Below are 26,991 nucleotides of genomic sequence, written 5' to 3'. Positions count from 1 at the left end.
TAAAAAGAATAGAATTTAAATGCTATTTGAGGGCTGTACCTCACAAAACAGGGTCTGAAGAACACCTTCAACATTGAAGATTAACTCTTCTGAGAAACACTCTCTGACTCCTGTTTATAATTTAGGTCGCATCTGTGTCATTATTTAATGACATAACTGGCACTTAAGGTAGATGAAGGCTGTATGCACTTACCTACTACCTTGAAATTTAAGCATACATCTATGCAGCTCGTAACATCTTTTGATTCCATTTGTTTTATACGGGGATAGAAATATGTAAAAACAGAATCACAGAATCACAGAATCGTCTAGGTTGGAAGAGACCTCCAAGATCACCGAGTCCAACCTCTGCCCTAACACTAACAAGTCCTCCACTAAACCATATCACTAAGCTCTACATCTAAACGTCTTTTAAAGACCTCCAGGGATGGTGACTCAACCACCTCCCTGGACAGCCCATTCCAATGCCTAACAACCCTTTCAGTAAAGAAGTTCTTCCAAATATCCAACCTAAACCTCCCCTGGTGCAACTTTAGCCCATTCCCCCTTGTCCTGTCACCAGGCACGTGGGAGAATAGACCAACCCCCACCTCGCTACAGCCTCCTTTAAGGTGCCTGTAGAGAGCGATAAGGTCGCCCCTGAGCCTCCTCTTCTCCAGGCTGAACAACCCCAGCTCCCTCAGCCGCTCCTCATAAGACTTGTTCTCCAGACCCCTCAACAGCTTCGTTGCCTTCTCTGGACTCTCTCGAGCACCTCCATTTCCTTCCTGTAGCGAGGGGCCCAAAACTGAACACAGTACTCGAGGTGCGGCCTCACCAGAGCTGAGTACAGGGGGACAATCACTTCCCTAGCCCTGCTGGCCACACTGCTTCTTATGCAAGCCAGGATGTTGTTGGCCTTCTTGGCCACCTGACACCTTTTTCAAAAGTCACATTTCACCATATAGAACTGAGATTTAGGCTTCTGATACCATTTCCAAACATAATGTATTAGCTACTTTATTCCTTTATTCAAGATCATATCACGTTAGCAGAGAAGCGGAGCATCAGATATGTAATCGATAAGTGTGAGCATTTCACAGAAGCAAATTGCCCTCCAAGGAGGAATTGATCACTAAAGACCATATTTTTTAAAACGTTCCGTCTTTGCGAATAGGAGATGAGGGCCATGTCAGAGTAATAAAGAGTGGAGAAGAGATATTATATAACAAAATGCATTCCTATGTCTACCCTCCAGCTATCTTTATCATAACAGCATACAAAATCCACAAGTGTTTCACTGTTTATAGCTGAGATTTTCATGTTCCCATGTCATTAGGGTGGAAAGTCTCATAGAAAGTTCATTCCCCTCATGGTTTTGTACTCTTACATTACTTAACCACATTTAGAAATCCTACCTATTTACACAAAATTCTAGATTCGTCTAGGTTCAAGACTTGTCTGAGACAAGTACATATAGTACTTCAGCCTCTGAGATTAAATCTTAGAGACTCAGAACTAGAATTTAGATTTAACAAGAAGAGGAGATGCTGTTCTGTAAATCTGATGATTTTTATTGCATCTTTCCTTATGTCACTTCTCTGTAACAAATTAAATGAAGCAAATAACAATATGCAGCGGAAAAAACTTGTAATTTAAGAATTATATAGTTGACACACATGAAAAAATTATCTCATCGTTTATTATCAGCTTTTCTTTTACCTTTGAGGAATTTAATCTAACATAGGACGTCCCAAAAATAGATTATAAAAATAATTTTGAGTTTGAAATCCATCACTTTCTTTCCTTTGTAGATACGCATCAGCTCTGGGGAAAAAGGGGGACTATGTGAGAGACAGATAGATCTCAGTTAAAAGAAAGTGAGCTTGCTGGGAAGCCTACAAGATAACAGAAAACTTCAATTGCAGAAGAAGTTAGTTCTGGACATCGATCCTGCCACACTGAAGAAGCATTCCACAGCACAGGGAAACATCATAGCTTTACAGGCTGAAGTACAAAGACCACCACTTTAATTTACTCCTGATGCTAATGTTTAAAATAAGGAAAATATAAATTCACTTTGTTACGACAGAACAGTAAAATGCTATCTGGACCAGAACTAGTCATGTGCAATTCCTGTGCTATAATTCAAATCCATACATAAGACTTGTGTGTATGTTACACTACAAAGTGTTTATTAGCTCTCTGTGACTGTGTGAATTTTTCCTGAAAGCCTGCTTTTAGAGTCATCCTCTTCATGCCATCAGCATCTGTGAGCACAGGCAGTGGCAGTATTTCTATTAGAAATGATACGCCTCATTTGCTTACTTGGGAACTTGGGCCTTCTTCATTGGTAATGCAAACTGAGTAGGGATTAGTGAAACAATTCAGCAGTCCAAGGATATTAGGAGTCCACTGCTGATGGGGGAGATTTAACCATATACTGTCCAAGAAACCGAAGAAGAATGACAAAAGCCCTTCATTAATTTATCTCTTCCTGGAAAAATCCAGGTTTCTGGACTCCCTGAGTAGCAGAGACAACATCAAGACTATGAAATGCATAACTAAAGTATTTAGAAAGCTTTGGTGATTTGGGATATTTACCAGCCTTCCTTCATGGAAGACCTCCCAGGGATCCCATTCAGCAGCAGTCGCCATTGATTAACCCTTCCTCATGGAAAACTTAAAAGATCCTGGGCTGGGGTAAGCAGGATCATTTCAGAGAGGCTGGTAGATTTAGATTGCTTTACTCCAAGATTCAGCCCCAAAGTTTGGACAAACATTTCTAACTTTCTTGGTGAACTCTTATGCAATGCAAAACTGCTCTGTCATCGGGCACATGTAATACATACTTCATTCTTTCTTTTCAGCGGATTTTCTTTATCTACAGTATACAATACATATATAAATCAATATATATAAACTGTCAAAAACTTGTGCCTGATTATAAAATATAAAATATATTGAAGAGAAACTGGGTGACAAAAAATTGAAGAAGCTATTTTTAATCAAAGTAACAAAGCAGCATATTTTTTAAAAAGCATTTATAAGTGCTTGAATGCTATGACTAATTTGAAATACAATATTTGTCATGGTTTTAGAGTAGTTCTTACTAACCATTACATGGAAAGGTGTTTTTTTTGTATTTACACAGGCACGGTGGGATGGCCTGACAGGGCGCATAACCTTCAACAAAACTGATGGCTTACGAAAGGATTTTGATTTGGACATTATTAGTCTCAAGGAAGAAGGAACAGAAAAGGTAACCAGATCTTTTGTAACATAATGATGGGAAGCTGATTTGGCAGTGGCATGGGAAAGTCTATTCTCCTCAGCTTGTATTTCCTGTGGTTGGGCTAAAATACACTGTCAAGATTACTTAAACAGAGCTACTAAGATTGTTTTACAATGTCTATCTTGCATTTTGAGACATTGGATAGGAACTTGAAACTGGTGCTAATTATCTGAATGGCTTCTAAGTGCACGTTATCTTCTCTTCTTGCCACTGTAACTTAGTGTGGTAAGATTATATACGTGTATGCATATATGTATACATATGTATAAAACTTAGATTTACGTGTACTGCTTTTAACAGGTGTGACACAAGGGAGAGAGAAGAGCAGATGTTTGAGTAATAGCCTCAAAAAGAGTTGAGATGTTAAAAGTCCTTCATGTTTTTGAACATGACCAGTTCTTTTGCCCTCACATCCCCAGCTGCTTATCATAAGTTGTGCTGAACAGGAGACTAAATTAGCTGCATTATCTTTGTTTAAAAATAGTAAGTTCTGCATGATGCCATCTCAGAAACTGGTTCTGCTTTCAAACAAAAGACAAAAAAAGTTCACATTACTTAAGGAAGTTCAGGAAAACATGCCCCAACACCACCAGCCAGGGACCGTGTTGGACAACAGGGGGGCTCGGGGTGTCCTGAAGGGAAGTGGGATGGCCTTGCCCCAGCTCTCAGCCAGCCAGCACAGGCTCCGACAGGCATTGCAGGAGGAGGCTGGTGCAGGTGTCCAAAAATCCCCAATGCGGGTAACATCACCAGCTTGCGTCAGCCCAAGGCTGTGTTGTCCTGTGCTCTGTGTACACTGGCTTGACTCTGCATAATAATTGCTGACAGGTTAATTGAGACTGTAAATGCAATTGCTCCCACACAGCTCTCCAGACCGGTTCTCTTCATTTTTAATGAAGCACTTTGTTTATTTTTCTCTATACCAAGGCTGCTGGCGAGGTTTCTAATCATTTATATAAAGTGTGGAAGAAGGTTTGTACACAGACAGGTGATGCAAAAACCTTTGGGTTGGGTCATCAGACTTATCCTTTGGGTTTTGATGGTGACTCTCAAATTGCAGTTTAGAGACAATAGTCTATCCGAGAATGTGAATTTTTGTAGTAGGCTAAGTATTGTCCCAACTTGAAACACTATAACTCTAAATAATCTTTGGCAGGATTCAGCTTTTTCATCAAAATCTTCTTTCATCATAATTGTTATGCTATTTCTTGGGAGCTGTGCCTTTTCCCTCTTTGAGCAGAGGCTCCTGGCTGCAGCAAAATCTCTCCTTTTCTTATTTGCTATCCTTCCTGATTCACCTAAGATTTACCATGACTGGTAAATTTGTACCATTTCAAATGTGTATGAGCATCAGCAGCAGGACTGTTTTAATGTGCAGGCTTTTTTTTTATTTCTTTCATTATTTTTTTCCTCCCATAGAATGTGTACTGTGCGGGCAATGTTCTAGCATTGTTGACTCAAAATTTTGACGGGTGTGTTATTAGCTCCTTACAGAAAATAATATAGTTGATTAAGTGGATGCTGTCATTCACTAACATATGGGAATTGGAACTAAGCTTGTTTATAAAGCACCTCAGGAATCTCAGTCCTCTTTTAACATAGGATGTCTCTGTCTGGTGGATAAGGCACCGAAGTGGGAATCAGACCAGCTCCATGTGCTGTTCCCTGCTGGAGGTACAACCCACAGTTTTCTGTACTACACACTTGCTATTCTGTAAGGAGAAGATAACAACTGCATTTACCACGTTGAAAGTGTTTTGGATTCACAAGTTGAAAATTTCTTATAGCACTTAGAATTATATTTTTGTATATCTTTTGCACAGCTCTTATTATTTCCCACCCCTCCCACACACACAATTAAAAAGGTTCTGGTTTTGTGTTTTTTAATGCTACAGAGTAGACCAGTGTAAAGCATCCTACAGCACTCTTTTCTTGTTCTTATAAAGGACGTACTTAATAACCTTGTTTTAATATCAGTGAATCAGGCAAAGGCACAAAGGGCTCAATTTCCCTCATTACTGGTGAATAGATCATCCTACCTGACGTGCAGAACGCGATTGAACTGATCTGGCTTTTGATTCTAGGCACTTCGTGTTATGCTGAATTGATTTAAACCAAATTACAATTGGTTCAAAACACAGGCTTGCTGAGAAGGGCATGTGACACCTCTCAGACTTGTCACTAAACTGCAATAAATCTCCTGGATTCACCATAGTGATGTACTACCTTGACCTCATTCTTCCAGTGCCCCTCCGACCTCTTCCATTGCTCTAATCAAGGTTGACCTGTAGTGTCATCCTTATCTTCAGATGTAGAGTGGTCTCCTGGTGTATTTTGTATGCCCTGTGACTGTGTTGTTACATGTTCTTCATGGTTGTTCTCCTCTTCCATGCTGCCAGCTGATAAAAGTGAATCAAGTCAGTAACAATGAGCAGAACGGCTTTTGATTAACTGGGCCACTGTGGTGCAAATTCAAGGACACTGGTTATTTACTATATTCCTGGCACAGACTGTCATAATATCCAGCATCTTATTCTGTGTATAGTTTCCAGATCAGTTTCTCAACCTGATCTAATTTTGGAAACAAAGGGAATGCCTGATTAACTCTTCAAAAAGTAAAAATAAAAAAAATAAAAAAATGGCACGACTATCCCCATTAAGCATATTTTGGAGAAAATGTATATGAAACACAAGAGCAATGGCACCCATGGACACAAACCCAAAATTTGTATGACATTATACAGTTATTACCCTGAATTGACTATCAGCAGGCACAAATTAATCTGCTGGGTTTGGTACAAAGGTGGGTCTGTCTCTGCATCAGTTAAGAGCCACAGAAAAAGGGTCCTGCATGGGTCTGATGACTGAGAATCTGATGGCGGTTACAGACCTTCAGTACACAGGACAAGTCAACAGGTTTTTTCTTAGACTCACTTGGCAGCTTTGCTGGCAGTCCTAGAAGGGAGGATCTGAAAGTTGATCCCTCCCAGGTAGAGCTGAAACCTACTGACAGAGTGGCACAGCAACGCAGACAGTTCTGTGAATGGACAATACCAGTCCCCCAAGCCACCCATCTGGTGCTCTCCACAAATGTCCAAAATACAAACCAAACTGAGCAAGCTACTTGCCTGAGGTTTTCTCACACCAGCCCTCAACCACACAGTATATGTAAACCAAATTAAAAAAAAAATGCTTTCAGACTGCATTGATGTTAAGTAGATATTTATTTGAATAGATCAACTCCATGGTTGTAATTTCTGCCATCAAAAGGTATAGATCCAGATCCACTGAAATCATGCCTTTAGGCTTCAGATCTGGCATTAAATGCCACAATTCTTCACTATCTTTGGAGCTAGAAAAGAATCAAAAATTGGTTTTGCCTTTGGTCGCTTATATTTACTGAGCAAATACTGATCAGTAGGTGAAATGACTTCACCTTGTTCACTCTGTCATATATAGTAATAAGAAATGACAGAATAATCTTTACTAAACCTGGTGAAGGCACAGCAGAACCAAAAGGCCAGTGCATCCATCAATCTGCTTCAACATATTTATTCAAGCTTTTAATCTGTTGCATTGGAAAAGAGAGGTCTAGGTTTATGTTTCAACTCTACCATTTACAAAGCAAAAAATCCATAAAAATAGACATTTGACATTTTTTAGCAGGAAAGGAAGTCAACATATTCCACTTTTGTAGCAAATTGGCTAGTACACCACTGTATTGACATGCCTTATACTCTTACAGCTAAACATTTTCAGCCTGCTTTTGAAAGAGCAGTACGTTCCCTGTGTTTTCTAAATGTGACAATCAACCATTCAATGTCGTTGCCTTATTCAGATCTACAGCTGTTTCCCTTCTCTAGCATCTTGTACTTTTGGTGTCTCTTTTTGTGGTGACTAGAGCCAATGCACTCTTCCCAGGCTGTGAGCATTTAGGGAAACCCTGTATTTCCCCCAGCCAGCGTGCCACGGACAGGCAGGCTCTCACCCACTCTGTTCTGTGTAGATCGGCGTCTGGAACTCCTACAGCGGCCTTAACATGACGGACAGCAACAAGGACAGGTCGACCAACATCACCGACTCCTTGGCTAACCGGACGCTGATTGTCACAACCATTTTGGTAAGTCTAGGTGGTTCTCCATCCATGGTGCAGGTTGCAGGCATGGCTGACGTGTCTTCACTGCTGATTTCCTCCATACTAAGACATGTTTTGGTAAACTACTCTGTTTTCAAACTAATTTCTGGCTATAGACTCAGAACCAGCATAATTTTTTATCCATCCATAACGTGGACTCAAAATACCCCCACTGCCAATGAAAGACTCTGGGAAACCTTTGTCTCCAAAACTGTTTCGCTTATGTCAAAATTCCAGAGGTGCACTCTGCATACTATTCTTCCCAAAAGAATTAACATACACAGATGCTCGGTTTTGTAGTCACTATTTATACATCTTTTCTGTTTACTGAAAGTGAGATGAAGAGGAATGAAAGAAAGCAGCAAACAGTAGACAGACAGATTGAGGTATGTCCTTCCTACGATGAACAGAAAATGTGGAAATGGGTGTTCATCCAGTTGTTTTGCTCATATGTTCTCCCTGGCCAATAACGACCCCACCCCACCCCCTTTTTTTTTTTTTTTTTCTTTTTTTCAATTTTTCTGCCTAACTCCTCAGGGGAAGGGAAAGAGCTCAAAGGCTCCCTCTACCCTCCTCTTCTGTTGCCAGAGGTCTTTTGCTGCACTAACTTGCAGCAATGTGCTTGCCCAGACTGTCTTCTCCAAAAAATCCTTTAAAAAGAAAAGCAACTAAGTAATTTGCAATCTACTTATGCTGTTCTTCGTTTTCTCCTGTAAGTACCTGATCAGCTCACAGCTATATTACACATTAGAGATTTTTTCAATAGAGATTTATTTCTTGTAGAATATAAAATTTTAGGTTCTGCTTATGATTCTTTTCCTGGTATTTAGGCTTCTTCTCCAATATTCCTTCCTGTCCCTCAGGGTGGGACAACCTAGAGTACAAATCTTGGATCTTATTTTCAGGCTGCTAAGCACTACCTTAATTAAAGCCCATGGGAGCTGTAAATGGTCTGTTCCGCTAACAATTAGGGCCCTTATGGTTATCACTAATTGATTCGGTGAATTTGTTAACACACCTAGAGCAGCTTTTAATGGACATCATAAATTACTGGTATCCAACTAATTGCAATCCATTAATAAAATATTCACATAATTTAAAGAAACTGATATAATCTGAAACAAACTTCATTTCTGTTGCTACATCTGCTGTGTTTTTCTGTAGGAAGATCCCTATGTTATGTACAAGAAGTCTGACAAGCCCTTGTACGGAAATGACAGATTCGAGGGTTATTGCCTGGATTTGCTAAAGGAGCTGTCAAATATTTTGGGCTTCATCTATGAGGTCAAACTAGTTTCTGACGGTAAATATGGAGCCCAGAATGACAAAGGAGAGTGGAATGGGATGGTCAAAGAGCTCATAGATCATGTAAGATTGAATCATTCTTTATTCTCCTTTCACCTACAGTGTTTTATGTGAAGCCAGCCCACATGAGATGTTCGCACTAGTCTACAGTTTTTTAGAGCCACTGCTCTGTCTGCTCTTGCTAGAGTAGGAGGTCACGGCATTACGTCTGAACTAGCCGTACCTGGGTGTTGGGGGGCAGTGGGCACTGAGCTCACACGGATCCTGTCACCCCTGGCTACAAGCTCCAGATGCAAAGGCAGAACTCAACTCTGCCCTGCGGCAGCCTCTGGTCTGTGAATGTAGTCCTCCTTGGGGACAGAGCCCCACAGGGCTGAGCCCCCCAGAGGAGCAAGCCCCCTGACCCTGGTCAGACCTTCCACACACAAAAGCCACGAGGATCCCTCACCTGCAGAAAAAGGATGTCAGGTACCCAGTAATACCCTAGCACTGTTAAGTTTTGTTGCGCAGTTTGTATTTATAGTCAGTTTGGGTTTAGCTTTATTACTCAGGGGAAGAAATGGAAGGAATAGTATTGTGTATGCATGAAAACATGACAAAGAATGAGTATTTTCCCCTTTGTGTTTTCAGAAAGCTGATCTGGCAGTTGCTCCTCTCACTATTACCTATGTAAGAGAGAAAGTAATTGATTTTTCCAAGCCCTTCATGACGCTGGGAATCAGTATCTTGTACCGGAAGCCCAATGGCACAAACCCTGGTGTTTTCTCATTTTTAAACCCTCTTTCTCCTGATATTTGGATGTATGTTCTCCTAGCCTGCCTTGGAGTCAGTTGTGTCCTCTTTGTCATTGCAAGGTAAGACAAACACATAGTTTCAGATGCATCCACTACCTCTCATCTCACAGGTGTTACACTGGTTTTGCAAAGTAGCTATAGTATAATACTGTTCTAAGGATTTTATCCAGCCCTAAAACATAATGTTCTAGAAGGTCTCTTGGTATTTTCACATCAACACTGCTATCACTTTTATATATTGCAATGTGATGAGATTTAACTTTCCTTAAGGGCAGAATGGAGAGAAATATCTGATGAAATGTGTCAGCCTTCCTCTGTCAGAGCACAGCACCTCAGCACGCTAACTACATGTTGAAAAACAGTTGATATTACTAGTATGTAAGCACTTTTTTTTTTTTTTTCCTACTAACAGTACATATAAAAGGTAGGAGAGAGGTTGTGAGCATATTGTTGCTGATGGATGCTAATTAGCTCAGCTCACTTCCCTTTGGAAACACAAGATACCATGCCTGGGATCCCAAGGGGACAATCTGCAAGGTGGTGTATAACCAAGGCTCTCTCCCAGCACTGTCCTGAGGTGCAGCCTGACTGTCAGTGACAGGTTCCCAGTGAAGTCCCAATGCCAAAACAGTAGGAAAAAAGCACATACACACTACTTTTCCAAAAGATCCTAAAGCTCATGATGATCTCAAAAGCAGGTGTGCCACATTTTCTCAACAAGTGGACCACAGCAGAGCACTCTTCACCCTTAACATCAAACTTTACCTTAAAAATTCTAGACAACTGATATGGTTTCACAAGCCAGCTAGAAGCCACATGTCTTGGCCTCAGAGACCATGGACCATGGTTTTGGAGTCAGTTGCTGTGTTATTTTGAGCAAGGGAAAACCAAGCATGAAAGAAGATGAACTGAGAAACTTGTCAGAGGAAATTGGTCATTTGAGGCATATTTTTTTTTCTATACTCTTCAATAACTGTGGGCTCTGTGAACTGGCATAGTTATTGTCACTTTCTTCAAATAATGGCATCGAAATTTCATTTTCAACTCTGTTTACTTGATCTCATCATATCCTTCATTTTTTTTCCTTTTCACAATTTAAAACATAGATATTTTTTTTAGTACTTCACAGATTTTCATGTTTTGGAGCATTTTACTAAGAATCCCTAATGCTTCCTCCACTTCCATTATGCATTGTTTCGCATATACAGCAATGTGTTACACGTTAACATGGGAAAATGGTCTGAGAAAATATTTATACTATGAAATATAAGAACTGTAGTTGTGTATCATTGAAATAGAACCCTTTCCCATAACAGCAAACGTAACATGGAAATGCTACAGTTTTTATTGCAAATGATGACATTCTACTTTAAAGAATCAGCAATAATGTATATTTTCCAAAATATGCATCCATAACCCTGATTCAAACATGACAAAAATCATAGTAATCTGAATCATTAATTCTGATACATTCTGCCTGACTTCCACATGCGTGTGAGCCAAGTCAAGTGGAGCTCTTGCTGCTTTTTCTACAGTTTACTCCTCTTTTTTTTTTTTTTGTAATCAAAAGACACACCCTTTAAAACCTTTATTCACAGGAGCAGTTCAGCTGAGAGTGGTTGGCCTCAGGCATACATTTCTGTGTGGTCTACTGAACAAACCTAGCTCCAGGAGGTCAACCTATGTGAAAGCTTCACTTGTTTTCATGCTTCTATACCAGTGCCAAAGTACAGAAGTTTGTGGGATTTACTTTTTCCTTTAAGTTTCTGAGAACATGAAGAGGGAGGAGGGAATTTGAGGAGGAGAGGTCATAGGTTAACTTATTAGTGTTGGCCCCTGGTAAAAGAGAGAGTTCATCCCTCCCTAGCAGTAACGAGACTGTACACAATTAGTCATGGCTTCCCACAAGCTCTCGCAGTGGCTCACTGTACCATAAATAACTGCTCTTACTGTACGCAAATCATGATCTCACTCATGACTAATATTAAATCTGCTCAACCATGACAGATTGACTTTTCTGCAGTTGTGTGCCGAGACTGAAAACATACCACAGTCCTCTCCACCTCAGAACAGGCAGAAGGGAAAACAAAACCCAAGTTATCCTCAGCTCTTCTGTTTTCTTTTTTTTTTTTTTTTTAAATAAAAAATAAAAAATAAAAATGAAAAACAGCATCAAGGCTGCAAGAGTAAATAAGCATCGGGGTCCCTCGCCTGCTTGCAGAGCTGCCTACACGCAGATGCATGGCCAGGAATAAACCGAATGGAAATGCACAGTGCTCACAGATCATCAGCTGTGAAACCTGTCTGCCTTATTCTCCTGGCTGCTAAATATTGCTCCAAACCACAGTGCAGTGTTTGGGTAAATCCGTAGCTTTGGCCTGTGTAACTGTGCTATGTTTTGTTTCCTAAACCTTTCTAAAAGGCAGTAGTTCCAGGAGCTGTGTAACTAATGAAGCCTGATTTCCCTACAGATCTGTGTCTCATGGTGGATCGTGATCACCAATTGAAGTGTGTTTGTTTGCTTGTTTACTTTCCCTGCAGCTGAAGGATTTGTAGGAGATCTTTCCTATGTGCATTAATTGCTGTGGAACATGCTGGGAGATCATCCTGCAGCTTCTCCCCTAGTGGGGCTACCGCTGCAACATTTCACAAAACTTGCAGGAGCATAATAACCTTTAAAGCCTCTACCTATTTGTCAAATGTGGCTAAAAGGCTTAAATGTCGTTAAAGGTATAGACCCACTAACATTTATAGTACACAGCCGACTTGCAACAATACACAAAACCCGACTTGCAACAACTTAAATATATCAAGCTTGTATATCACCCTCTTAACTTACCCCTATTCTAGGGAAAGAGGAGAACATGCTAGTTAAGCAAAATAGTTAAGATAATTTTCTGAATTTATGCACTTTTCTGAAATATTATTATTATTTTTTTTTAACTTATGCTGAAAACCAGTGCCTAGTTAGATCATGACTATATAGGCTGAAGAAATACATGAAACTGTGCTCACATGTGGTCTTAATTTACTCCAGAGTTTATACATTTTAATTTACTCCAAGAAGCTAAGCCATCCTTAATGTCCACATCTAGGACTGTTCATGTCTTCAGATATGCCATGATTTCTGTAAGATTTGACAAATGTGTCAGTAAATATTTGGCAATCTGGTTTTCAGTAAAAAACAAAAGATATATATTTTTTAAGAATCTCTGGAATCAACCACTTTAACAATGCCATAGCAAATTAAACAGTTATTGGTATTTTGACATAATTTCGCAGAAGACAAAAACTTGGAATAATTTTCATGGACTGGGGTAATTTTGCTGTTATTTTTCTTCAGATTTTTCAGCAGCTGAACCATTTCTTGTTTCTCTTTGAGAATCATGCAGCCTTGTCATTGTTACATTAATTCTGAAACTCAAACACTGAAGTTTTTATCACTGCTAAAGGTTACAGACTGACAAAGCTCTTTTCCCAAGTATACTGGCAGTGAATGAAGAAGGCATTTACTGCCAACATTTCTGCTTATTGCTAATGTCATACCCACTGTGCTGTTGATGTCAATGATGTTAGAACTAGGCAGCTGAGATAACCATCAGTCATACAAGGTGAATAAGTTTGCACGTGACCTATAGAAAAAGGTGCTTAGGTAAGCTTGAACATCTCATCCATAGCAGAAACCTCAGTGTAGCTACCACTGAAAACTGGAGAAAACTAAAGGTAAATGACCAGGTAAACAGAAGACCTGAGTGAGCGCTGACACAGAGCGGAACTGTAACCCATTCTCTTCTTGGAGCTTAGCACAGCAATAGAAACACAAGAAGAAAACCAGCTTTTATTTTAAGGTGGAAAAGTAATATAAGCCCTAGTGCCATGTTAAAATATATATCCGTTGTGATAAAAAATCTTTCCAGTCTAGCAGAAAGAGTTTTGCTGCCAGAATCTCATTGCCACTTTCCAACAACTGCAGTTTGTCTGTTTCAGTGGCTGTGGTATCATAGAATCATAGACATACTGAGTTGGAAGGGATCCACAGGGATCATCAAGTCCAGCTCCTGGCTCCACACAGGACCACCCAAAAATCAAACCATGTGTGATGGAGATGTTTGTCCCATCCCAGCTTTGGGCTTCCCAGTCAGGTCCCACAGAGCTGTTCGTACATCTTCTTACTGTCCCGTAGTAGCACTCCCATACCTGTGGTTGAACTCACAGCGTGGGACTGCTTCACTTTCCTGTCTGTTGGGTGTCCAGGCCGTGTACATTTCTTAATGCCGAGTCTCTTGTTCAGGGTGTGTTTACCCACATGTGCACAAACTGCGCTGGGAACCATTTCATTGCTACTGGAAGACTTTCTGAAACATATAACTTGGTGATTGTTTTTCTTCTAACTGGTATATGCAGAACTGTTGTATCTTGAATCCGAAAACTGCGTCTTTTGTTATAATTTTTAACCACTGTGGTACTAGTAATGGTAATATTGTTCAGCTAACGGCATCCTAAGCTACATACTGTTTCAATTAGCGGGTTCATTACTATCAGAGTTCATTACTTCAGCTGAGCAAGGCACTCTGCTTGCAACCGTGCGTAAATTCAGTGCTTAATTATATTGTTGAAACAGTAATTAAAATGTATTGGCATGACATTGTCAATTAAAACTATATTCATAAACTTCATGAGAAAGTATGTAGCAAGCCATGCAGCAGTGGGAAGCAACAGCAGGCAAGGTACCTTGGGGAGGAACGGTCTTTAAAGTAACTCTGCCAAGTGTTTTGCAGACCAGAAGGGGTACGATTTCCATTTGCGGCACGGTGCATGGGGAATAGAGCAGAATTCCTCTGTTCAAGGCAATCGCCTGCGTAATTCTTCCCACACACTGCTGACAGCATGGCCCTGTGGCTTTCAGGCGCTGCAGCCGCTCCCCCATGTCTTCCAGCCACCACCAGCTTTTTTCCCTGCTGGCAGGGCAGCTTCGTGAAGGGTGAAGGCATTCAGCATCGAGTGTCTTGACCACCGGCAGCTAAAAGGGGTTGCCTTGAGAGGGTGCTCCTCCTTCATTGTTCTCCAAATGCCTTGCCATGCAGCAGCAAGAGGGCTTCCAGCCGTCCCCACCCCTTCAAACGTCTGCCTGGGAGTGGCACGGGCAGCAAAGCCCTGGGGGATTTGGGCCGTTCCAGCAGCCCCAGCCATGAGGGCAGTAACCAAAGAGCAGCAGGAGTAAGGACGCAGTCCCTGTGCTAACAGCAAGGCTGTGGAAACTGCTTCTGGCGTGGCAGTGCTGCTCCACATCTTGCGTGAGGCAGCTGCTAGACGTCCCGCGGACAGCCTTTCCACTAAGGTTTCCTTTTCTTGTGTTTTCTTCATTAATCTCCTCATTTTGTGTGTTGTTCAGCAGGTCTGCTGCCACTGTGTGTACTCTACTTGATGTTTACAGATTGTTTCTGTTAACTGCCACAGGTTTACACCCTATGAATGGTATAACCCCCACCCGTGCAACCCAGACTCAGATGTGGTGGAAAACAATTTTACTTTACTAAATAGTTTCTGGTTTGGAGTTGGAGCTCTCATGCAGCAAGGTACACCGGTTACACTTCGTTATTGCACACGTCCCACAGTCTGCTCAAGGGCTTCTGTGCTGGTAAACTCCACCCTCTGTAATTACAACTTATACTGTAAAACCCTATCTCAGAACCCAGGTGATGTAGGAAAGGAAGAAAGCAACAAGTCTCTGGATCTGGAAGAAGGCAGAGGAGGGGAACCTGCAGAGTCCACAAATAGGGCTGCAGCAGGAGCAAGGAGAGGAAACATCCGGGAGAGAGGCAAGCGGACAGGGCCGCATCGGAGCTGCTGGAGCTAAAATAGAAAATATTCACTAGAAGGATATGATGTTCTTTGTGCTGAAGTTGAGTCTGTTGATTTTAGAGGTTTGGCAACAGGAAAATATCTTCTCAATTGGGCTCCATCCCAGTAGAAACAGTAACAGCCTACGAAAATTATTTTCACTGCCAAACCAAAAAGATGATGCTCTTTCTTCAGAAGGATTGTTAAGTTTGTTGGCACTTGTCAAACGCTTTGTTTAAAACCAAAACCAAACATTTTTTTTATGGCTTTTCTGCAGGTATGAGTCCCATCCTTCTGTAAACGCATCCAACCCTAGAAGCATTAACTTAACACAGTCACAAGTCCCTGTTGCTGATGATTTTGGAAACAGCTGACATTATACTCAATTGACAAGGAAGGGCAGTGAAGCTCACTCCATATGCGAAGTAAAACAGATATGCGTACTAATCACATTTGGTTATGGCATGTATATTCCAAGGTTTCCAATTAAATCACTGTTCACCAAAACTGGGGTCCACTGAAAGGGATGAAAATATTTTCTGACAAACATTTCCAGTTGAATCAATGCTGAACAAAAAAACCCACCCCACGACAACAACCAAAAAGGCAATCCAGAAGAAATCCCAGATTGCTTCGGTATTAAATTCCTAAACATTTAAGTAAGGAATGTAAAACCATCTCTACACTCATCCAGGTACAGTTTATTCTTCCCTCTTTAACAGACATGAGTAGCAGTAAAAGAGCCATTAGGAGGATTTACTAGACATGGTAGAGAGTAAAGTTTGTCTTGTACCTAGGATACCCTTGCTTTTATTGGTGCACCAATGCATTGACAGGTTATGGAGCTTCCTCACAGACATGGCTTTGAAGGCAGCTGCGTGAAGGAGGAGCTCTTCTGTTTTGCTTTTTTGTTTTATTGTCCTTCCAAGTGATCAGTGAAACGCAGGCTGAGGTTTTACAGTATCAGGCAGGTGTGTGTACCTAACTGTGACTGCCGTGTGTGTGAAAGTGCCCCAGGATTATGTGTTTCAATGTACTGCCTTTTTTTGGAGTTTACCATCATCCACAGCAAACTGTGGGATGCAGTGTCTGCTCGTTACCACTACCTTGGGTACATGACAGTCAGCCCCAACCAGACTCTGCTTGTCTTTCAAGAAGCCTAAAAACAAAACAAATGAGAGAAAGAAAGAGAGAAAGAAAGAAAAAAACATTTGTAAGGCAACACAAATGTTTCCATGTACAAACTTGTGGTGCGTGTGACTGTAAGTGCATCATTGTTAATGTGAAGAGCTTGAACATGAAGTGAATGGTTGTGAGACTCTGCATCTACTGTTACACTCTTTCTTGTTGACAGCAGCTGCTTGCCATGCTTGATTGGAAGCCACTTGTTATTAAATTTTAAAATGTGATGATCAGACTTTCTCTTTTCTACAGAGCGTGAGCAAAGTCTGGATCAGGATTGGCTGTCATGTCTGCCATAAAAAGGCACTAGAGAGACTTCAGCAAGTATTGTCCCCGACCCTCAGTCTTGCTAGCAACATTTCTATTTAGATGTTTTTTCCACTGTTTTTTCCCCCTGAAAGTCTCAGACATGTTATGCATACTCTGAAAGCATCCAAACAGGGCACATTCCATCAAATTCATTCAGAGAAACCACTGCTTTCAGGAAGGCAAATTATCTGCCAGAGCCCCTCTCCAGCCAGACGATGGGCAGAGCAGCAGCACCCAGTTCAGGAGAGCGCTTGGGGTGAAGGGGGCATGAAGCATGTACTAATGCTCTTTGCTGCAGTCAGGGCCCTCAGAAAGGTGAACACTGAAATAATCATGGGACTGATCAAAAGAGATGCCGGGCCTGATTGGTTCAGCTGGGAGCAGAGTGTGCTCAGCACCTCCCAGAAACAAAATCGAAGCACACTGCATAATTAATAGGCTGGGAATCTTGAGCTTAATTGAACTGAATGTATTTTGCTGCTTTTCCACAAATAACATTTTGGTAGGGAAAATCACAGGAGGTTTGGCATCTCACCCCACAGATTCAACATACAGGGCTTCTCCGCCTACCCACTTGTGCTGCCATATGGCTGCACATGGTGGCAGATTTCGTGGTTGCTTATTAGGATCTCTGCAAGGTAGCTGGCTATTATGCATCATGTGTCTATACATTGGAGCTAGGTGTTGCATCAGGGCCCAAGTGTAGCATTTGCACGTGAGTAGCTGCATAAGCTTAAAAAAAATTAAACCTTCAGGATAACCTGGATGAGCTCTCCTAGAAGCCAGCCTTTGCAGGTCAACTCCACCTTAAGTAAACACACACCTTTCCTGAAAGCAGCAATGCAAGAAGAAAATGATTTCACGGTTTAAAAAAAAAAAAAAGACTTATCTGAAAAACAAGGAAAGTACACAAACATAAACCCAGACAGTGTTACAGCTTTTGAAATGGGTAGATTTGGCCTCAAATTTTAAGTGAGAGCTTTTGCTTTTAGAATGCTGGCCTAATTTGAAATCCGTGCAGCACCAGGGCTGCACAGGCAGAGCATCTGCTCTTGCAGTTTGGAAATTCTGTCAGCCTACTGAAACCCTAGGGCTATGCTCAGCATTGACCTTTAAGAGACATGTCTACTTGTTTACAAAGCTGAGTTAAATCTGTTTGCTAGCTGTTTGGAAAGTTGTTAAGCTTTCAGTCTTTGCCCCAAAAGTCACATTCAGAGTTTCAGCAAAGTCTGAAAATATTCTCTGTAACCTGCTTAAATTTCTTACAGAAATCATCTATTAGTCGTAGAGACATAACATATTATCAACATGTTTTTCTGGTAGTAGAAGTGTTTGTTATGTCAAACACTGGAGTAATTTTTTAAGTCCATCCTTCATCAACAAAATAATTATGCCAATGCTTAAATTTGAAGTCAAAAGTATTCATGTGGATGTCTAAGTGAACTATATCCCAAATCCCACCATAACAAGCTAAGTTCAGTGGAGAGACCTCTAGAGAAAAAAAAAAAAAAAGCAAACAAAAAAAAGCATAAAGCTTACACAAGAATGTTTGGAAATCTGAGTACCTATGTTGCTTACATTTGGTTTGAGCTGCTAAGACGCCATTTAAGTGCACTTAACACCCAATCTGGGAACATGCTCTTCTGTGAGATTTTTATGACTATGGCAGATCACTTTGGTACTTGTTGGCGTGACATGCAGGCAGATCTGCTAAAACCTTTTCAGCCATAATTAGTGTTAAATACAGTGTCCAAAACTTTGCATTGCCCTGTACATCCAAAGGGTAGTTCCATTCACCCTCTGAATTTTAAAACGTAAATCACATGTTTGTAGCAAGACGTGTTCTGCATTTGGAGCTCAGGTTCACACAGGCTTATAAATTCACTGGAACCATATTGATTGCCCTGTTTCTATTTAGGTATGTGGATAGGAGGAACACCAGACATCTGTCTCTTGTAAGGCGTTTTTCCTAGACAGCTTATAAGTAGAACAGGTTTCTGCTAAAGAGCTCGGGTTGAAAATATCAATTGCAGTATTCTGGCAAAGAGGAATTCAGGAAGCAGATAAAAAATACTAATACAACTTGTTAGGGATGTAAAAGGTTAATGGCCCACTGCACATTAGCTCAGAGAGGTAATGGGGTTTAGACCCAAGGATAATTCCATTTGTCGTGTATCATGGCATACATCCCCTTCACAGTGTGTTATCATTATAAATGTTAGATGTGCATCTGTGAGATTACTGTTTAAATCATTTTATTGTATTATGGCTCATAAAAGCATTCTGTGCCTAAAAATAGTCTTTCGTATCAGGAAAGGTATCTCTAAGCATCATTTTAATATGATTGTTTTGATAATATTGTAACAGGATCAGAGCTGATGCCCAAAGCTCTTTCCACCAGAATAGTTGGAGGAATATGGTGGTTTTTCACCTTAATCATAATCTCATCTTATACTGCCAACCTGGCTGCCTTCCTGACAGTAGAGAGGATGGAATCCCCCATCGATTCAGCTGACGATCTGGCAAAACAAACCAAGATAGAGTACGGGGCTGTTAGAGATGGATCCACAATGACCTTCTTCAAGGTAAGATGACATCAGCCATCTCTGAGTGGTCAGACCAACTTGCGGCCGATTAGTGGCCTTTGGCTGTGAGGGGGTAGACCCATGCCTTTGATAGGAGAAACTGAAGGGAACCAGGGCATGGTTCTGGGGATGTTATCCCCTGGGTTGTTTGTCAAGGCAGGACCTCAGCTTCTTACAAGCACTTGGCTAAGATCGATTCCGAAGGTCACATATGCACTGGAAAATTACTGCAGGTAGTCAAAATGCAAGCTGGTTTGTCCTTTTCTTAAAATGGTTCATGGTCAACATGTATAATATTAATATACGGGCCACGTATGCACATAAACACATCGTAAGTAAAAGGTCATTTTCTGTGGCTAATTGCTTTAAAGATAAATGTTTTTTTTTTCTTTTTTTCTCATTATTAGTATTAATTACATACAAAATGGGTTAATCTCATAAAATGTCAACGTAAAAGCCAACAAGCTATAAATATAGGATATATGCACAAAAATCCTGTGACAATTAGAATTAATTAGCAGCTTCATCGGTAGTCTCAGCAGGGAAGTTAAACACTGAATGAATTGGTATCGTGCTTTTCACTGTAACATCTGAGATTGATGTTTATAGACAGTCAAATATGTGGTGCCTTTGAGGATGAGACACCCCAGTAAGAAGCATGTGGGACAAAGTAACACTCGTGTCTGCATGAGAAGCCTCAACCCCTGAGCTAAGAGCCCTCTCCCCTGGTACTCCAGTCTGCATCTCCCTGCCCTGCTTTAACTGCAACCCCTCATGTTCCCACCTGAGGCAAAGTGAGCATTTCCACACGCACAAAAGGGATCTTGGCTACAGTATTTGGGTCATCTCTCAAAACTAGCAGTGTTCACCGAGGTCATTTCAATTATGTAGTAGAGCTGATGGTAGGCTATCCCTGACGGAGCTGTCAGGGGTGAACTCCTCCTGTAATGGCTCTCCGTGCTGAGCAGAAATGTTCTGTGCTGAAAGAAAGGCACAAAATACAGTACTTTTCAGAGCCTCATTACAATCAGTTCTTGAAAGGATGAGCTGACATTTCTGTTAAGATATGCTGGGAAACCCATCTTGAGATATTCCTGGAAAATACATAAGGACCCCAGTAAAGAATGCAAGGCAGCAGGAAGCAGCCTGTGGAGTGCTCTGGGACATTCCCTTGGTCTAAGAGCTCCTCACTGCCTAAAGACACACAACATCATTGTTATTCTGAAGTCAGATTCAGCACCAAAGACAGAAATCTTCAAAACCTGTTGCTTCCATGATCTTTCAGTGGAAATAATTTGTAATTTCATTACAAGAAGTTCAAAACAAATTTCTAGAGCTTTTTCCAACACTCTTGTGTTTTGTTTTCTTTTGTTTCACAATTAATCCTTATGAGTAAAATATGTAGGCTTAAAAGAATGCAAACCCCTTAAATTTAATAACAATAACGTTTCAGACAAGGTGATTAAATATTTATAGGCAATACATGCTAGCTTATTTGTGCCTGAAATATGTGTGTACACAAACACAAGTGAAAGGACACTTTTTTTTTACAGAATGGAGATGGATAAGCTAGCAAAGTGAAGGTGACATAGTGAAAGATGCATGGAAAATACAGTTTAATACACTTGTAAACCAGTGACACACTTGTGAGCATACAATGCTATATAAAAATGCTGTTATTTTTATTATAGAAGCCTTTCAAGACCTTCACAATATTATGATTTCCTTACACTGGCCAAAACTTCAAAAATATCATGGTGTGGGCCTTTGAACAATAAATACTATGGATACTTATGTATGCAAAAGGAAGACTGTGCCCTGTGAGGGCATGACTTTGCCTCCTTTGTCCTGTAAAATAATGCACATACTTCTGGAGCTAAGCAAGCACACACACACAGCAGCGAGAGACCTGGGAAGATGTAAAAACCCAATATTCAGAATGAGGAAATGGCAGGAGTAAGGGTTTCTGTGGGAAAGGGAAGGGGAAAGGGAGAGGGAAAGGGAAAGGGAGAGGGAGCAGCATTGCCACTAGGTTAATGGCAGCAAAGATGTGCCATAGAAGTGAGTGCTTCCTATATTCCAGGATTTGACTCACCCCTGAGCTTTACCTAGTACTTAAGGCATGTAATGAGAAACAATAGACCCCTTCAGAACAACGCTTTTTTTAAAGCAAAACCATTACACGCTGTCCGCGCCTCACCACAGAGGAGAGAGAAAGGACACAGTGCCTGACATGTAGTACATGATCAGATGGGGCTGATTTTCAAGTCTGCACATGACACACACAGAAAAGGGATTTCTGAAAGCATCAAGTGATCCAGGCACAAAGTAAACTCTGAAGAACTTTGGTCTAAGATTTTCTGCTTGAAGTGGCAGAGGCAAGCCCCTGCAACAAGACTTCACACAAGGTGTTTACTGGATGGGATGCAGGTTAGCAATCATGTGAGAAAAGCAAAGTATTTCCATGGCTTTTCTGAAAACTCTGCTTGTGTTTATACAAACTTGCATGGCTCTTTTTATTTAGTCTTGCTTATAATGCCAATACAAACAGCTGTGGTTTTCCACTAATTCTAAATGCCTTACGCTAGTATCCCTGTTGTGAATAGTCTCCCTAGACAACATCTTACTAGAGAGGCAATAGTTTCAAGAAAGTTGCTGCAGTGGCTATGCCTTCTAACCAGGTAGTAGTAGGAATGAAAACAAAACCAACTGAAATTACTTCTGGGAGACAAGAGTCCTGGCTTTGAAGGAGCCCTGGAGTCAGCCTCCTCCCTGTATGCAAATCCTGGAGCCACTGGTCTGACAAACCTGACCATAGCAGAGGAAAATACCCTGAAAACAGGGCATGGAGAGCTAAGAAGCACCCCAGAGAGGTGATGGGGCTCCAGGCAGACAAAGCAGTGAGAGCTCAGGCAGCATTCACCACGTGTGAATGTCCAAATTTAGGCAAAATCTAAATGGAGGCAAGATGTTTCACACCTGCAAATCACGACAAGAACATATTTCTCCAGAGTGCTGTCCTGCTCTGTTTCCAACGCGTCTATATATCTTCCATTGCTTTCTTGCCCTTCTGTGATAATAGATCTTAATCTCACATTGCAAGTCTTGCCAGCTCCTACCTGCTGATGTGCAGACATGTTTCCACTGAAATCAATGAGAATCCAAAGGCCAGAGTACAGCACATTATATGTCCTGAAAAAAAAAAAAAAGCAAGTCAGTAAGTTGAGAAGCTGAGATCTTTTTTTCAAACTCATCTGAATAAGGAATACATCTTTCCAGTAAATTCAATATTGGATTCAATCTACTGCATAAATGTATCATCAATTTCAAAAAGTGTTCCCAGCTGAGCAGTACAAATGGCTTCTTCTTGTAAAGGGCCACTTAACTATATTCAAAGTGTAGTGGTATCCAGTGGCTTAACAAACTTGGGTGAAATTTAGGTGAAATTCACAGGTATTGAATTCACAGGAAAAGCGAGTTAACATTTAAAGCTCAGAGAACCAGAAAATCAGCTTCTCACAGGAATCCCCCAGACACCTGTCTGTAATGAGCACTTAGGGTCTCCACATTTTGAGCCTAAAATCAGCTCTGATGGCTACAAACCACAGATAGGGCCCATGAAGGAGGGGAGGATATGCTCCCCTAGCACTGGGAGAGCATAAGTGTATAGGGGCTTGTATGTACATCTCAAAGTTGTTTTGTGGGTGGCTGGCTCATGCTAGGTTGTGGCACAGTGTAGTTCAGCAATGGTTGACTATGCCATCTTGAGACAAACAGTGTCTGATGGTCCAACTGCCCGTAGGCCTAACATGGTATTTCATCCAAAAGTGGCATTGTGTGCTCAGAGGTTTTGGACAGCGTACAGGGGAAGAGGGAGGCTTAATTGTGTTAGCACTAGCTTGAAGGTTTTTGGGTTGTAGATAGCACATCTTGAGGGCAGCAGGCACAGCGCCCCTGAGAAGTCCCTAAGCAGGTTCAGTTTGTCTTTCCATCCCCTTCAACAGTCCTTCCCTGCAGGGTGCTCCCATAGCACAGGGAGAGGAGTGGGGAAAGGGATGCACAGCACTGAGTGGAGGTGGCTGGGGCTGCTGGCCTCCCTCTTCCCTCTCCAGCTGGGTATTGACACAGGCCACGTGTATGCTCGTACTGAGGCCAGTGGCAAAAATCCTCCTAAACTTCAGTGGGAGAAGGATTAGGTCCTTAAGGCTGATTGCAGTGGGAAGCTGAAAGCAGAAGTTTACTCAGAAGTCGCTTTGGGTTTTTTTCTCAGGCTTTATCCTTGAAGTACATGATTTCTAGGCAAATGATATCAATACAGAAGAGGCAGTACTTTATTCATCATCAGGCTTTTGGAACAGTGCATTTGCCCTGACAGGCAGAAACACTGCTTCTGAGTGCAACCGTATCCAGCTGCACTAATTTAGCTGGGCTCTGTGTAGTCATTTGCTGTAATCCATGTAACAGCATTAGCCCAAAAAACTTCAAAGCACTTCACAGTTGTGCCAGTAATGAAGTTCCTGGCACTGCAAAGGAAGCGCAAAAAAAAAAAAAAAAAAAAAAAAAAAAGATTTCTCAGCATAAAACACAGCAAGAGAAAAAGGCTGCGGGAAGGAAAACCATTCTACAAATTCCCTTTCATTCAAGATAAGCTATTGGCATCATTCACAACAAAAGGCAGAGGAAAATTTTACAAGTGTAATCTGGATGCTGATATGATTCTATGTCCTCGTTTTCCCTCCTTAGAAATCCAAGATATCCACGTATGAGAAGATGTGGGCGTTCATGAGCAGCAGGCAGCAGACAGCGCTGGTGAAGAACAACGACGAGGGAATCCAGCGTGTGCTCACAACGGACTACGCGCTGCTGATGGAGTCAACCAGCATCGAGTACGTGACCCAGAGAAACTGCAACCTCACCCAGATTGGGGGGCTTATCGACTCGAAAGGCTACGGCGTGGGAACCCCTATTGGTAAGATGCTTTCCAGCAAAGGTGCTGTGGAACACACCCAGCAATGTCCTATTCAAACGCATTGATGGCCATCTGAATTATGCCCTAGTACCTTAGAAAATTTTCTCAGCAAAAGAGGCCCCAGGAGCTTCCTTTAAGGCAAAATACCTCCTCTTGCCTCCACTTGTCTGCAAGCAGACTCCGCAGGCAGGAGAGAACATAGCAGTGCAGGCTACATCTGCAGAGCAAAGTTAAGTAGCCTGCTTGCCTTATGGAGCATCCCAAGTGTTACAAACAGGGTGTTCCTGTGCTGCTCGAGGTCCAAGTTGTTCTACCGAATTTCATCTTACTTTGAGGAGTCAGGTAGTGTCTCTGGGAAAATGGTAGTGGGCATAATAAATGTTACATCCAACATACGCATCTGCAAGAAAGCTACGTGATGGGAGACTGAGTTCTGTTCCGTTTTGTGAATCAATATATGAGTACAATGAAAAGCAATTGAAAAGTTCTGCATCTGCACCAGGGACTTCAGTGTTTCAAACTAAGCAGAGATTCTCAGTCTCTGGGAACTCTTTCCAGCAGACCTTTTCTAGCATATCCAGTGTCCTTTTCAAGAATTTTCCAACTGTAGAGAATTAGAAAGTGTCAGGTTTGTATTTTGTTTTGTTTGTTTTGGTTTGGTTTTAGATTGTTTTGTATTGTTTTTGTTTTTATTTTACTCTAGGTTCTTGTGAATAACTGGTACTATGCAGACGGATCTTTTTCTTGTATGATATACCTCTCCATACTGCTCCTATATACATTTACCATGCCACACTCTGCTAATAGCTATGCAATTCTATTGGCTTCAGGAGAATTTACTATGTTATACAGGTATAACAGGTGAAGTATTTGGTCCATCAGTTGCTTGGCAGATCAGATATAAATAAGAGAGGAAAAACACTGCACTTTGAAATGTGGTTCCTTATGCTGCTGAGCACCTCAGATTATCATACAGATAATATTTTAAGTATATTCTTCCACGCTGTCTGTGTGAGAACAGCCTTTCTCCCTTAGGAAAATAGTACAAAAGCTAAAATATCCCCAAATAAAGACAAATGCATGGCAAGAGTTTCATTGCAGATATAAAGCTGCCACACTTTAAACCAAGAACAATGACAGAATAATTGGAACAGATGGTAATCCTAAGAGAGAGTGCATCCATTGGAAATACAGCTGTGAAATATATTTATAAGATGTTTCTTGTATGATAAATGTGCCTTAATTTTTTTTTCTTAAGGAAAACCAGCAAAAAATCAAAAAAAAACAAACCTCCAAGCACTTTGGAATAATGCGGTATCATCAGGCATTTTAAAATTTTGAAAAGTTAATTTCATAGACAAATGAAGCCGTGGAGACCTTTCTAATATTCACATAGACCCCAAAGCCTGTTATTCTCCCATAGCATGAAGCTGTATGGAAAACAAGACTTGTCTGTGATCCTTAACACCAAAGTTTCAGCAAGTCTGAGTCTGCATTCATTCCTTCAGGAGAATATGCAACCACGTGGCTATAGTTTGCAGCAGCCAAAGTACGCCTTACACTCCAAAATTTCCAGTGAATGAGCTGAATACCATCAACACTTGGTTCCCAAGGAAACAATTCGTCTATGAATCCACAGGGAATTTCACCTTATTTATCAGAGCAACCTCTGCAAGTGAAAAAAAAAAATACAGATATATTCTGTCTTCCTTCTCCATTTTGCTGAGGTAGGATGATCAGGATTCAGGTGTATCAACAAACATCTCTATTTGTGTTTATTACTGAGCACATGGGTCACAGGGACGAGGGTTTTCTTTAGATCCTTGGCTAAGAACATTACTGATGGAAAATCTGCAGCGATGGTTGATGGTGAGCCTGGAAGCACGGCTGTAACAGAGGCACCTCTAAACAAAAGCTGTGCAAAATGTCACCCTGGGAGGAATCTGGCTGAAGAAAGCAATGCTGTTTTAGGTATCAGGATAGGTATTACTTCCAGCATCACTCCAAGTGCTGATGCAAGTAATTCTGACACGAAAGCTATTACCAGTTACTTGGGAGCCTGCTAAGAAAGTAGATGGATGTATTTCTTGGCCTGAGAGGTAGGTTGTTAGGTTGTTAATAGCTCAGTGGCCATAAATGATGTACTGAATATTCAAAGAGGTGTTGAGATGGATTTGTGTGCAGTTTTAGTGCTCACTGATAAAACACCACCAATCCAGCACTTCAGGCACACTTGACAAACTTTAAAAGCACGCATAGAAATATAGATGTACCTGTTACCCTCAGGATGAATTGTGATAATCCTGCTGGCAACAAAAACATCACAAGGAAGAATGAACATCCCCACAAATCCTGTGCTGTGACTCAGGATGCTTCACTTTGCCTAACAGCTCTGTCCTTTCAGTCGAGGGAAAATAGATGAGTCCTACAATATAACAAACTCCAGCCATCAGGGCAACAAACCACTTCTAAGGTAGAAACAATTCTGCTTTTCCTTCTGGGAGGCGTTCCTGTTTTCAGTGGTAATAATTCACTTCTCTGTGTTAGACATTTTTGAAGGTGTTTCAGTTTCATTTTCTGTTGTGCTTATTTTTGGT

The 26,991-nt window shown here is 41.2% G+C and overlaps 1 protein-coding gene across 7 annotated transcripts in view; it reads left to right on the top strand.

The window, feature by feature from the left end:
* Positions 1–26,991, top strand: part of GRIK1 (glutamate ionotropic receptor kainate type subunit 1) — a 161,349-nt gene that overhangs the window by 120,428 nt on the left and 13,930 nt on the right. For 2 of the 7 annotated variants that reach the window (XM_080577681.1, XM_080577682.1), the window contains exons 8-15: positions 3,134–3,241; positions 4,202–4,246; positions 7,281–7,394; positions 8,574–8,777; positions 9,345–9,568; positions 14,966–15,084; positions 19,208–19,425; positions 24,169–24,394. In XM_080577681.1, coding sequence (XP_080433807.1) covers positions 3,134–3,241; positions 4,202–4,246; positions 7,281–7,394; positions 8,574–8,777; positions 9,345–9,568; positions 14,966–15,084; positions 19,208–19,425; positions 24,169–24,394 — 1,258 coding nt within the window. Of the gene's footprint in view, positions 1–3,133; positions 3,242–4,201; positions 4,247–7,280; positions 7,395–8,573; positions 8,778–9,344; positions 9,569–14,965; positions 15,085–15,626; positions 16,044–19,207; positions 19,426–24,168; positions 24,395–26,991 lie in introns of those variants that run through there. The other 5 variants (XM_080577679.1, XM_080577680.1, XR_013945543.1 and 2 more) reach the window with 4 other exon arrangements.

The sequence above is a fragment of the Anser brachyrhynchus genome, assembly GCF_964034855.1.
Source record: "Anser brachyrhynchus genome assembly, chromosome: 1".
Classification (NCBI taxonomy): domain Eukaryota; kingdom Metazoa; phylum Chordata; class Aves; order Anseriformes; family Anatidae; genus Anser; species Anser brachyrhynchus.
This window is presented reverse-complemented; position numbering and strand designations above follow the sequence as displayed.